General features: G+C 31.0%; 1 protein-coding gene across 3 annotated transcripts in view; it reads left to right on the top strand.

Moving 5' to 3' along the window:
• LOC127723338 (E3 ubiquitin-protein ligase UBR5-like) overlaps positions 1-9,572 on the top strand; it is a 76,151-nt gene extending 66,579 nt beyond the window's left edge. For all 3 annotated transcript variants that reach the window (XM_052229913.1, XM_052229912.1, XM_052229911.1), the window contains exons 48-49: positions 4,260-4,345; positions 6,216-9,572. In XM_052229913.1, coding sequence (XP_052085873.1) covers positions 4,260-4,345; positions 6,216-6,428 — 299 coding nt within the window. In that variant the 3' untranslated portion in view covers positions 6,429-9,572. The remainder of the gene's footprint in view (positions 1-4,259; positions 4,346-6,215) is intronic.
• Positions 9,573-15,131: the final 5,559 nt, after the last annotated feature.

Here is a 15,131-nt window from a genome sequence, read left to right as displayed (position 1 = left end):
GGAAAGGGGTGTCTTTCAATCCTGTTTGTCTTTTAATTTGTAAGTCATTTTTTCTCTATTCTTCATATTTTTCTCTATTCCTTATTTTCTTGGCGTCTATTTTCTTCACTTTATTAGGCCCTTTGTTGTGCACTTTTTGTCCATTTATATTCTCTATTCTTCTATAAATCCTATCCAGACCCTCATAAACATACACAATCAATTTGTTCCGCTCCTAACCCCAGTTGACATGGATATAGACAATTGTCATCCATGGGGTTTTTCTCATCTGTTGTGATGATATAACATTGCTAAACGAGTCCGTTATAAAAAAAGATGTGGTAAGATGGCAATGAGACAACTCTCCACAAGAGACCAAATGACACAGAAATTAACAACTATAGGTCACCGTACGGCCTTCAACAATGAGCATAGCATATACCGCATAGCCAGCTATGAAAGGACAAAATACTAGGAGTCCATTACTTCTGATATTACATATAGATATATGATTAATGTATAAATACGCAATCACGTATACGTCCGATGCTAAATTGTTGGCTTTGTTGGAAGGCAAAATATTTAGCCCTATACTGACTGGAACTAGTATATACAACTGAAAACTAGATAAATAATGAAAATCAAGGAATCAATACATGCTATAACAGCAAATCTGAACGAAACCAAAACGCATATTGATAAATTATAAATATACAACTTGCATTTCAGCAACTGTTTTGTTAGTAATTATTTATGATGCAATTCGTGAATAAATTATCCTACACAGTGGAACAAATGGGAAGTCAAAATACGTTAATTTCTGGATTAATACTTCTGCAAAGACGATGTCATTATATTGTTTCAATAAACCGACTTAAATAAAAATCAAATTATAACTTTGTAATGATTATAAATGTTTACCTTTTGAAATAAATTTTGATATATTGAATATAGATACAGAAAAAATGAACTCAAATGTTTTATTTGCATGTATTGTATGACGTATTTAATAACATCTATGTGTAAAGAAACGTTTGAATTGCCCGATCTTTTTGTAAAGCATGCTATTTTGACGATTACGAATTCAGACTCTGACACTAAGAAAAATCTTATTAGAATAAAAAAAAAAATTCTGATCGGCCGTATATAAACCTCCCATCACTTTATTCATATCACATATCAATTTAAAAAAATTCGCAACGATGTCAAAATAGAAAGGCTGACCAAAATGTTCAACTTGCGGCTAATGATTGACAGGTATGATTAGACCTTGAGGCTCTTGTGGGGAACGTGGTGTCTAAAGTAAAAAGAAGATTATTCAATTATTTATTTTAGGACTCGTACGATATGTCGATCTGATATGGAAAATTGTGAGTTTCTTTTAATAGCACAAAGAAATAAGACGATAGAAGGGTAACAATTTTGTAACCATAAACGAATGACTCGTATTTATAATTTACGGGACTGATTGTATCGAAAGTTTGATGAAAACATTCGATTTCAAACCTTCTTGGTTGGAATGAACATGTTCGATGTATATGCAAATAGGTCTTTATTATATAATGTTTTTAATTATCTTCATCAAATACAATACAATATATAACATGTATCTATGATATCCTCCATAAAGAGTAAATACCTGTACAGGTAAAATTTAATTCTGATCAATCGGGTACAGATTGAATTATTTACGACCTTCCACTTGTATTGTACAAGGAATATCACAGCAGGTGTTAATTACACTAGGACAAGTGTCAAATCAGTATGACATCTTGCCGGATAACTGCATCTTCAGTAAAAAGACTCTATTAGTACAGGAACTGATTTCTTTTCTAAACATGACAATAAAGAAGAATTTTATAAGGTGAGAATATTTGTAGTTGTGTATTGCAAAGTTACCACGTGTATTCATCCTGTTCATTGGTCACATTAAAATATATTTTTCTTTATTGAACAATTACCAAATTCGATATTTAAATCGTAAGTAACTTTATTATCTCGACTGAAAAGAGTAATAAGACAGTTTTGTTTATCTGACTGTAAACATTGTATATATCACAACGAGCTATTAATAACCGTCGCTCACGCACCAGTAGTTCTATTGACGACTCAATACACACCAGTTTTATCGGACCAACGGCTAATTCCCGTCGACACTGTATAATGGATTATGTAAACATCTATATACAACGATCTATTAATAACCGTCGCTCACGCATCACTGGTTCTATCAATGACTCAATACACACCAGTTTTATCGGACAAACGGCAAATTCCCGCCGACACGGTAAATCTCCGGATGACATGCATAATTTTCTGTGACACAGCAAATTTACGATGAACCTCTAATTATTTTCCGTTCCGCGCAGATTATCCAAAAATCGCGGTCATTTGCCAAATAGGTCTACCAGTGTGATCATAAGATAATATTCAAAAGTCAATTTTGTAAAAAAAAAATTCCATTTTTTCCATATTTTACTTATAATTGGACTTAGTTTTTCATACATGTGAACCTCCCGACGGGAGTACAATAATCCCGTTTTCAGGGGTCTCCTCCGACCTCCCGTTGAAGAGAAAAAAATCCTGTGTATGAAATTTTTCATGAATGAAAAATTTCTGCCCAACATATCATCTCAGACATCTGGTGTAACTGACATTACCTGAAGTTATATTTTACCTGCAAATCAATTAACATGCATAATTATATGGCTTCACTTGTCAGCTTGGGTGTAAAACATACTGGTAATCAACGATTTTTACCTCAGGCTAACTGCCGTTGTGTAATAAAAACTTAGTGTATTTATTGGGTTACTTCCCTTGATTTATCCTGTTTTAAGTTACTTTCCTTTAAATAATTTAAATTTTTAAAAGAATATAAATAAAATATGAATTGAACAAATAATCATAAAAGGATGGTAATTAAATGATTTTAAATGTCTTAGGACAAATAAAAAAATAATAATGGTTCTATACTTCCTTTCAAGGCTCAAATTGAAATTTAAATAATAACTATGACCCTGTTTCATGTTTGAAAGAGTTTCTGAATATGCAAATAAAAACAAATTGCGTGAGAGAAAAAATAAAAAAATAAAAACTAATTGCAAATGCAGATAGTTAAACAAATGTTCTGATTGCAATGCTTGTTCTATAGAATAATGATATAAAAGATATGAATTAAAAAATTTAAAGAACATATTAAAAAAAAAGAATGTTAGATTGAACATGTACAATATAAAGATAAAGAAACTTTATAAGTACAAGGGTACTATAAACATAATACATTGGATTGAAAGTTGAAGATAACACACTTTTAAAGACAATTTTTACTGCACATGGTTACATTTACGACAAAAGTTATGTCGATTAAAAACCTCCTGATCTGAGTCCTAATCTACTAACCAAAATTTCCCAATCTCCTGATCTGAGTTTCACAGTCCATCACATGTATGGTTTTTCTGCCAGGAAACATTACATTCACTCTGTGGTTAAAGTTTTTGAAATTTTAATAACTTTCTTAAACTATCCTGGATTTCTACCAAACTTGGAAAGAAGCTTGTTTATGATCATAAGATAGTATCCAGAAGTAAATTTTGCAAAAAAAAGTTCCATTTTTTCCGTATTTTACTTATAAATAGACTTAGTTTTTCTGCCAGTTAACATTACATTCACTCTGTGGTTAAAGTTTTTAAAATTTTAACAACTTTCTTTAACTATCCTTGATTTGTACCAAACTTGGACAGAAGCTTGTTTATGATTAAAAGCTAGTATCTAGAAGGAAATTTTGTTAAAATTTAATTCCATTTTTTCCGTATTTTACTTATAAATGGACTTAGTTTTTCTTCCAGTTAACATTACATACAGTCTGCAGTTTAAGTTTTTAAAACATTTATTAGATTCATAAACTATCCTGGATTTTTACCAAACTTGGACAGAAGCTACTTACAATCAAAAGATAGTATAGAGAGGAATATTTTTATTAATTTTTTTTCTTATTTTTGTTGAGTCTGCGATTAACAGCAAAAGTAGGCGAGACACTGGGTTCCGCGGAACCCTTACGAATTTTCATTCATTCAGTCAGATTTTGCATTATTGCCACGTGTCAAGGATTCACAATTATTTCTGAAATTTACAGTAGTAAGACCAGAAAAATAAGATGTGGGGGATAAACTCATTTGTATTTTCCTGTATTTTACAGAATCAAATGATAAAAATAAGTTTTATGATAAAATATGCTTTCTATTGCTTTTTGCTATGTAATTATCTTTTAAATATTATTTCAGGGGAAGGCAATGATAAAGTACAAAGATTCAAAAGATGGCTGTGGTCTGTTGTGGAAAAAATGAATAATCAAGAAAGACAAGATTTGGTAAGATTATCTTCTGCCTGCTAAATAATGTTATCAATTACCTTCACTAAAAAGTATGATTGTTTTATTCTGCTCTCTGAAAAAAATTGGAGGGCATATAGTCATCAACGAGTGGTTTCCAGATAGTTACTTCGAGTTTCCCTTGCTTAATTAGAATGAAACTTACACAGATAAAAGACGTAGGGAATAAAAATAATCCCATTATTTTTAGGGGTCACAATAGATCAAAGTTCAATATAAAAGTAAGCAGATGCCAATGAGACAACTCTCAACCAGAGACCAAGTGACATAGAAGTTAGAAACTATAGGTCATCTTAGGGCCTTCAACAATGATCAAAACTCATTTCAAGGTCACTTGTCAAAACATTTTTTTTGATGAAAAATGGTTTTGGGATGATAGCTTTAGTTTTCCTTGATTTATTGGAATTATTTATACAGATGGAAGATATAAAGAACAGAAAGAAGCTTATTGATTTGGGGGTCAAAATTCATGGTCACTCTTACATAAACTAGCACTATATATATATATATATATATATATGTATAGCATTTATTTTGGATTTCTCTCAATAAATGTGCAGATGGAGGAGCATTTGTTGGCATAACCAACATTCTGCTTGTGTTATACACGTTTGCCTTATGGAAGTGCAGATAGGGAGATCAATTACTCTGAGAAATCGGTCATGTAAAGTTCGCACTGATACATTGTCCGCACCCCCCTTCTCGCCACAAGAATTCAGGTAAAAAAACTTTGCACCTCCCTTCTCGCCACAAGAATTCAGGTAAAAAAACTTTTTGTAACTGTTCGAAACCTTCTCCGGTAATTTCAAATTGTTTGTGATCATTTGCAGTATTTTCATGGAAAAACCCATTTTCCATCATTGAATCGAAGTTGAAAATGCTTGTAAAATGATTCTAGAACACTTCACAAGTGTTAAAATAAGTTAAAATCTCTACAACAACAAAATGAGAAACTTGTGTTTGTTAAACCCAAAGTTCGAATAGCATGTGTAAATGAAAATAAATATGTTGAGAATGTATGGAATATCCGTACTTTATAGATATCACTAGAATACGACTTTGAAAGTAAAACAGTTCCATCCTTAAGTAAAATAATGTTAAACCTATCAATCACATTAATGTATGAAGGATCTTAAGCTAAAACAAAACACATGTGTCAGTATGAAACACCAAAACGGAACGAATAACCGATTACGTTTTGTAGTTTTTATATTGTTATGCATAATCTGGTTCCCGACTGACTTGTGCACTTTTTCCGTTCCGTCAGTAATTTCAAGTGGATTCCAGTTTATTTTATGCAAGGCAGTGAAAACAAAGGAGAAAATTGTAATGAAGCATTTAGTTTTGAAATTTATCAGTTTATATTAGTTATTGAATAAAAATTGCATATTAATATGAATAAGGTTGAATTATTAGTTTTGAAGATGATAAGAGCACCCTCTACAATTTCAATTACAAACATGGCAGAACATAAAAAAACCTCTTCAAATCGAATGTTTCTTTTATTTCTTGCTTATCGTACTCTATAGTCCTCACTCCTGTCTGACAGGTTCAATTTGGGAGAGAAAAAATGCAGACTATACAAGCCTGAATTTGGTAATAATTTTTTCAAAGGTACTACTCAAATAAAAATATGAAGAAAAATAATTGAAGTTCAGAATCTAAGCTAGTAACAGACAGCTTCCTGGCAGGTTCAGTCCAGCTTTGGTATTTTTGACATTTACTATGCTAGAGTTGTTGCTCTTGCTTTTATTGATTTTTATGCAAGATAGGAGGATATCTTAATTTTAAGATAATTTTGTAGTTTTTTTTTTCTCAACTGAAATATAATTTATTCACTCAATTGTAGGTATATTTCTGGACATCCAGCCCAGCATTGCCTGCCAGTGAGGAGGGATTCCAACCGATGCCAAGCATTACACTTCGCCCTGCAGACGATGATCACCTGCCAACAGCAAACACCTGCATTTCTAGACTTTATATTCCGTTATATTCATCTAAAATTATTCTACGAAGTAAACTGTTATTAGCAATTAAAACCAAAGCCTTTGGTTTTGTATAATGAGAAAGACCATTCACAATGTAGTGAATAGTGTTAAATGTTAGCCAATAATGAATTAATTTGCCATTTTATATTGATTTGGACATTGTATTTTGGGAGGGTAAGACTGCCTGAATATTAGTTAGGTTATCTTTACTGTGTAACATCTCTTAATTACTTGGAGATCAACACCAAAAGGATAAAACAGGATTTTATCTTAAATTTTATACTACAAGCATTCAGTCAAAATTTGACAAATACTGGCATACTATAATATTTTTATTTACAAAAATTTGCTTTATTATGATTTAATTAACAGCTATAGATAAATTACAGAGGGCGTCTGTATATCAATGATTTGGGTGTTTTTGTATAATGGTGAATCATTTGATATTTTGCCTCCTTAATTTTGTATTTACGAATACAAATATTGAATTCATTGCTTTGTACAGATCAGTTGAAGAGACTTCAATAAGTATTAGAAAAATATCTTTTATAAAAAGATTTAAGGAATATGTTTTGAATTTGTTGTAAAAAACAGAATAATAATTAATATTATGAGGATATTGACTGTAATCAGTTTAGAATTACACAAAACTTAGTGAAAGTCAACGTTTATTTATTATTGATTCCCATGCTAAAATTGATTATTGTCTTGACTTTGATGTCCTTATCTTTAACTGAACAGATGCATATGATGGACAAATTATAGTTCAGCATTGTATTAAATGGTTCAATTTGATGATAGAAAGTGATCTGTTCAAAATTGAATGTTTCTTAACAAAAAATTTGTTCCAACACATCTAATTATAGAAACTGTTTAATTTATAAACTGTGCTATTATTTATAAAGTTCTGTGAAAATGTATCTTTCAAAAGATTTTATTGGGACTGATAATTTCATGTGTATGATAAATTGGTTCAAATCATATCTGAAATGCACAGACATACTGGACGAATGAAATTGCCATACTTGACTGTACTAAGTGCAAGTATATCATCTTGCAGAGCTAGAGGTTATTCGAAGTAAATATGCTGCTTTCCAACAAAATAGTTTTTTTTAATCATTTGGTCTGAAAAAAAAAAAGCAATATTGTATATTTTCAGCAGATTTTGTATTATAAAAGTCAGATTCTTTCTGTTTATGTATTCAATAACACAAGGATGAAAATAAGGGGGAAAGCCTTCAGAAAATTAAAAAATAATAGTTTGTTGATCCTTTTTCAGCAATAAGTATGCTCAAGCTATAAATTATCATTGATTATGTTTAAATTTTGATAAAAAAGGAATAAGGCAGCTTTTGGCTGATCTAGTTTTGCTCTTACAGTTTGAAATTTTATAATAAATTTTCATGGTTTTCATTTTCAACCTCAGATTTCACCTTTTCCATCAGAATTCACATATTTCCTTAGTTGCTAATGAAGCATGTTTCTTGGTTGACTGTTCATGTAACATAAATGAGACTCTGTCAGTGTCAAATTTGAAAAGTGTGAATCATGGTATGATTGAGTATATAGCTTCTAATGTGTGTATTTAATTTGATCAAAGTGTGAGATGTGGAGAAATCCTTATTATATAACATTTTCATCCCTGAATGATTTGTGTTGAATCTTCTCAAAGAAGTTGTCAAGAATGTATCTGTTATTTTTGGCCAATGGACATTTATTGGTCAACAGTTTATTAATTTGTCTTGTAAAAGATGAAACAATTGATAATTTGAATAATAGAAGTTAAGTATAAATTTCACATTTCAAACCCTGTTATTTAAAAGCCAAATTCATCTTTAGGTTTTTTTTAAATGGGAAAATGATTAAAACTGTCTGAACTAACACCTCCTTGGGTTTGTGTATGTTGAGTCCTTTACGTGGATACCAGTGTATGTTAGGTTGTCAAATTAAATGCTGCTAATTTGACAACAGCATTGAAGTTAACTGCAGTATTTATTGGTGCACATGATTCACCAAATCTTTCTGGGCAGTTTTCTTATCGCGATTTAATTAGAAATATACATAATTTTCTTGATATGGAAGAGAGACCTAACCACAGTGGGTTTATTATTTAAAGTGGTAATGATTTCAGTAGACTTTTAGGATAATCTGATATCAAAGTAGGCTAAAATCCGAAAATGCTGTTACTGAATCATTCTGACAAAAGCTGGCGTCACTTCAGTCTGGAAGTCCACTTTACCAAAGTTAGTGTAAAAATTACAACATTGTCATAAACTCTTGTTTTAATACGTTATTTCAAAGGAATTCATTAATCAATTAACCCCTTTTGGCTGATGACTTTGCCAAATTAAGCAGATGTTTGGTTTTCAAGGGAGTTCATCCTGATAGAATGTTTAGAAAATTTGTTTGTCACTCATGGCTCTTTTAACACCGATTTTAATATTAATTCTCAATATTTATGTAAATTTCAATATACATGGATAGTTGTCTATATGGCAATCATACCAGATCTCCTTATTTTTATATTTAAGCCCTTTTCCCAAAAAAAAAGGAAAGAAAATATTTAACAAAGGTCGATAGGAAATGCATTGGATCAGCTCATGTAGAATATTGTTTTTCCCAGAACAAAATAAATATAAATCATTCATTTAGATGCAGTAAAAAGTGGTGATTTCCATGTGTACAAGTAACAGAGTTAATGGTCTGGAAGTGTTAGCTAGTATTTATGGGTTACCTGTTTTAAACTAATTTTTTTAAAACAAACCATTTTTCTAAATACAGGGCAATTTTAAAGTTCTTTGAAGGGGAAATTGTAAACCTGTAGGTTTAAATAACTTTAAACCACACATCTTTCTTAAGCAATGAAAATTTGACTGACAAATACCTAAATGTATTTAAAATATGTGTTACTAAGAGTTCCTGATTTTAATGAACCAGATTTTTTTTTATATATTCTGAGGGATCAGAGACCTTTGTAATGTTCATTCACTTTTCACTTACATCATTACTGCCATCTGTGTTCTAGGAATTTTAAGCCAGATGCTGTAATTTACGTTTTGCTAAAAATCTCTCAGAACCCAAGAGATTGTGTATCACATGCATTTAAATTTTGTTGTTATTATTATAGAACTGTTTTGTATACATTTTACTTACATGAAATTTGATGTATGACCATCAGCAGCAAAGAAAAGCTATAATGAATAAATGAGTGAATCCAGTGTTGCTGTTTATCATTAGTGCAACATATAAAACCATGACACTATTAAACCAGTTCACATAAACAACTGAATTGAGTTCAATAATGGGCATTATTTTACCATTGTCTGATTATCATACTATTATCTTGTTTGAGCAGCAATACAGTGTTAATTTTTTTCTTCAGTAAACCAAGTAAAACCATGACACTATTAAACCAGTTCACATAAACAACTGAATTGAGTTCAATAATGGGCATTATTTTACCATTGTCTGATTATCTTACTATTATCTTGTTAGAGCAGCAATCCAGTGTTAATTTTTTTCTTCAGTAAACCAAGTAAAACCATGATACTATTAAACCAGTTCACATAAACAACTGAATTGAGTTCAATAATGGGCATTATTTTACCATTGTCTGATTATCTTACTATTATCTTGTTGGAGCAGCAATCCAGTGTTAATTTTTTTCTTCAGTAAACCAAGTAAAACCATGATACTATTAAACCAGTTCACATAAACAACTGAATTGAGTTCAATAATGGGCATTATTTTACCATTGTCTGATTATCTTACTATTATCTTGTTGGAGCAGCAATCCAGTGTTAATTTTTTTCTTCAGTAAACCAAGTAAAACCATGATACTATTAAACCAGTTCACATAAACAACTGAATTGAGTTCAATAATGGGCATTATTTTACCATTGTCTGATTATCTTACTATTATCTTGTTGGAGCAGCAATCCAGTGTTAATTTTTTTCTTCAGTAAACCAAGTAAAACCATGATACTATTAAACCAGTTCACATAAACAACTGAATTGAGTTCAATAATGGGCATTATTTTACCATTGTCTGATTATCTTACTATTATCTTGTTGGAGCAGCAATCCAGTGTTATTTTTTTTCTTCAGTAAACCAAGTAAAACCATGATACTATTAAACCAGTTCACATAAACAACTGAATTGAGTTCAATAATGGGCATTATTTTACCATTGTCTGATTATCTTACTATTATCTTGTTGGAGCAGCAATCCAGTGTTAATTTTTTTCTTCAGTAAACCAAGTAAAACCATGATACTATTAAACCAGTTCACATAAACAACTGAATTGAGTTCAATAATGGGCATTATTTTACCATTGTCTGATTATCTTACTATTATCTTGTTGGAGCAGCAATCCAGTGTTAATTTTTTTCTTCAGTAAACCAAGTAAAACCATGATACTATTAAACCAGTTCACATAAACAACTGAATTGAGTTCAATAATGGGCATTATTTTACCATTGTCTGATTATCTTACTATTATCTTGTTGGACCAGCAATCCAGTGTTAATTTTTTTCTTCAGTAAACCAAGTAAAACCATGATACTATTAAACCAGTTCACATAAACAACTAAATTGAGTTCAATAATGGGCATTATTTTACCATTGTCTGATTATCATACTATTATCTTGTTGGACCAGCAATCCAGTGTTACTGTTTTTCTTCAGTACACCAAGTAAAACCATGACACTATTAAAAACAATCATCAAAGATATTATTGTGTACACCAAAAGCCCGTTTGGTTTACAATAGACTCATAACTGGCACTCGAATAAGTATAGTAATGAGACCAAATAAATTATGAAGATTAAAAGCACTGAGGACCCAAAATTACTAAAGGTTATTATGGTTATGGTGGTGGAAGACTGCTTAACGTCCAGCCTCATATTAAATGCATATTCAGGAAGAGAACATGTAATATAAATATACTAGACCAATATACTGAGCTATGCCAAACACACCTAACTGTAATGCTATTTCTTTCGATTGGATAAATCATTGACCTTGATTAGCCTATATACTCTCAAGTCTGCCAAATCTATATTAAAATCCTACTCTAGCCTATATTCTGTGTATTTGGTCCTTGTCAGATAAGTCATTCAGACAACCCTCATTGTAAAGGTTTTTTACATGCAGAGAGTTGATAATCTTTAACAAGGGACTGAGGACTTTTAATACGTAAAATTGTAAAACCATTTAATAGTAAATACATATATAAAAAAAAGTATTCACAAAAATAACGAACTCCAAGATAAATTTGAATAAGGGAAAAGTTCATAAACCTGACAAAACCAAACGCTCGACAATATTAACCAATGGAGCCAATGGAAACTAATTGTCATCTTCCTGACTTGATACAGGTATTTTCTGAAGAAAATAAATGATATTCGTCAATACTGAAGATTGCTAACAGTAAGAACTATTGATTCTTTAACCTTTGATTAAAAATAAAAACACATTTTGTTTTTCTGATTAGATTTTGTACTCAATTTTCATAACTTCATAAAACGGGTCTCACTAATTAGCGACAAAAAGCATCAAGAAGCGACAAGAAGAATAATTTAGCGACAAGAAAATAAATTCATCGTCAAGATATCCAAATAATCATTATTTGAAATAAATTTATAAAGAAACATGCATTAAAGTGTTTGTGTATTTGTTTAAAATATACGTGAATTTTCATTATTTCATGATACTGAGAGAAGAAAATAAACATTTGTTTATTTGTTCTAGAAAGATTTTTTTTATTATCAAAGAAAAGTCAAAGTGTATAAATGAATGAATCGATTATACATGTATGTAGAGTCAGCATGGTTGATATATCAAAGAAAGACTCAAATCAAATTATAAGATAATCTAATCTTTATTTATTTCACTAAAAAGGTCCATATATATAAAAAAATATGTATAAAGGATGGGATATGGGATTGTTGCAAAATGTTCAGATTGATACATACTTTAAAATAATGTAATAAAATAATTTTTACAAAAATTCATAACAAGACTACTGTACGTAGTGCTACTAAATGTAACAAAATTTGAAGCTTTATAAACAGCAAACAATCAACTGTAATTAATTGACTTTTCTAAAAATTTATTGTTTTAACATATTTAAATAGTATACAAACTTTCTTGTCACTAAATTTGTCTTCTTGTCGTTTTTTTTTTCTTCTTGTCGCTAATTAGAGAGACAGCATAAAACTAATGACAACACGAAACTAACTCTGACAATTTTAATACTGGAAATCTTTAACATGCAGTTATAAAAATGTACGTCGTGAATTCAAATGGCGTATGTATAATTCTTGTATTTGTTCTGCTTTGTTATTATAGTCTCTTTTGGAAATGAAACAAGTTTATACCAATTCTATTTCATTAAGGTAGCCTTCCCAGCAAGAATAACTGGGGAATTTTATGTGTATCAATCCACTGGTATTTGAGGGTATGTCAACGACTGTACCGATACTTCTATGTGAGACTCCAGGTCCCCAACCTAAGGTCGGTTTCTTTACACTAGATTTCACACGAACTCTATCGTCCACTTTTATGTTTGGTTTTACTTCGGCGCCATTGAATTTTTCCAATTTAAAACTTCCAATCAGCTTTTCTATTGTTCCAGATTTCATTGAAGCTGGAAAAAACTTGGCATGTGCTGTTGATTCCTTGTCAAAGATATCAAGGAGACTTAATTCTTTCAAAGTTTTTGTAAAGTCACTGAATAAATCCAAAAGAATGATATCGTTTTGTCCATCAATCGAACTTTTCATTTCATTTAGTAACTGTATGTCATTTTCAATGGCAATTGTATTTTCAATCTTATCAATTTCATCTTCCATTTTACAAGATTCTTTCGATTTGTGCTCATCAATAGACTTGAAGTAAGAATCTTTTGTGTCGTTAAGGGCTTTTGTGATGACAGCCACTCTTTCTGTAATATCTGTTTTAGCATTGTCTACTTCATCTTCAAAGTTTTTGAGATTCAATCGAAACGAGATAATTTTCTGTTTTGCTCTCCTGATTCTGTCTTCAGCTACCTTGACTTCTCTATCCAAAAGTAACCTCGTTTTTGAAGCTGCAGCATCAATCAGACAGAAATCGTGTTTATTGTGTGTGGTTGGCAAACAAATATTACAAGTCAATGATGAACACGTGTTGCAGTAATAAGTATACTTTTCTCCATGTTGTTTACAAATAGGTGTTTTCACTTCCGGGTTGGCTCTATCAGCATCTTGGAAAACATGATTCACGCACGATTTAGTTTTCAAATGTGATATTTCACATGACTTACAGAAAAGCTGTTCACAGTCCATGCAAAACCTTCTCCCAATAGAATTGTCACATATTTCACAACAGTTAACAGGACACTGTGCCATATTGATATTATCTGCAACGTAATATGTTGTTAGTTATAATGTTCCCGGATATTATCTGATGTAAAACACACCTATCTATGAAGCTAATGTCACGGTCGTTATTCGGTTGAATAACCAAGGCAGAGATAGTCGAGATTACATTGATGTTGATATATTTGACATATGTATCGATATTAATTTGATGTATTTGTTCCTGGAATGCTTACTATTTGTCTCGCCTTGACGGCGGCGGCGGCGTCAACAATGTATTAGTTTGTGATTAGGTCTAGTTCATGGTGAACCACTAGTGGTAGGTCAATGATATTTGGTATGCAGTTGTATTAGCATTGGCACATCTCATTACCATGGAGATTATTTAACCCCACCCCCTCAGTCAAGGTCTATTGACTTTGAAACTTTGCTTAGTTTACATGTATTAGTTTGTGATTAGGTCAGTTTATGGGGAACCACTAGTGGTAGGTCAATGATATTTGGAATGCAACTGTATAAGCATTGGCATGTCTCATTTCCATGGAGATTATTTGGCCCCGCCCCCTCAGTCATGGTCTATTGACTTTTAAACTTTTGCTTAGTTTACATGTATTAGTTTAATTGTGATTAGGTCAGTTTAAGGGAAACCGTTAGTGGTAGGTCAATGATAATTTGTATGCAGTTGTAGAAGCATTCGCACATCTTACTTCCATGGAGAATATTTGGTGCTTACTTCTCAGTCATGGTCTATTGACTTTGAAACTTTTGCTTAGTTTACATGTATTAGTTTGTGATTAGGTCAGTTTAAGATGAACGACTAATGTTAAGTCAATGATATTCGGTATGCAAATGTATTGGCATTTGCAAATTTCATTTCCATGGAGATTATAAAACCTTCCCCATAATTATGGTTCATTGACTTTGAAACTTTTACATAGTTTACAAGTTAATGTTTGTGTTTAGGTTTGTTTAAAGGGAACGACTTATGAAAAGTCAATGGTATTTGGTTTGTAGTTGTATTAGCATTGGCACATCTCATTTCCATGGAGACTGTTTAGCCCTGTACCTTCAGTCATGGTTCATTGACTTTGAATATTTGCATAACTTACATGTTAAAGTATTGTAATTTTAATATCAACATTTGCATTATCCAAATAACAAATAGGCGAGACATATCTCTGTGTTAACAGTTTATTTACAAAATATATATTTTGCGAATGCCAACAAAATAAATTGAATAGATGTCGTTTAATTGAACAAATAATAAACTCATCATAGATACCAGGATTGAAATTTTGTACGCCAGACGCCTCTTTCGTCTTCAATAGACTAATCAGTGACGTTCGAATCAACAATGTAAAAAGGCCAAATAAAGTACGAAATGTTTTAGTGATTAAATGTTGTTATAGATAAA

Source organism: Mytilus californianus, unplaced genomic scaffold (assembly GCF_021869535.1).
Source record: "Mytilus californianus isolate M0D057914Y unplaced genomic scaffold, xbMytCali1.0.p SCAF_13, whole genome shotgun sequence".
NCBI classification, from domain to species: Eukaryota; Metazoa; Mollusca; class Bivalvia; order Mytilida; family Mytilidae; genus Mytilus; species Mytilus californianus.
This window is presented reverse-complemented; position numbering and strand designations above follow the sequence as displayed.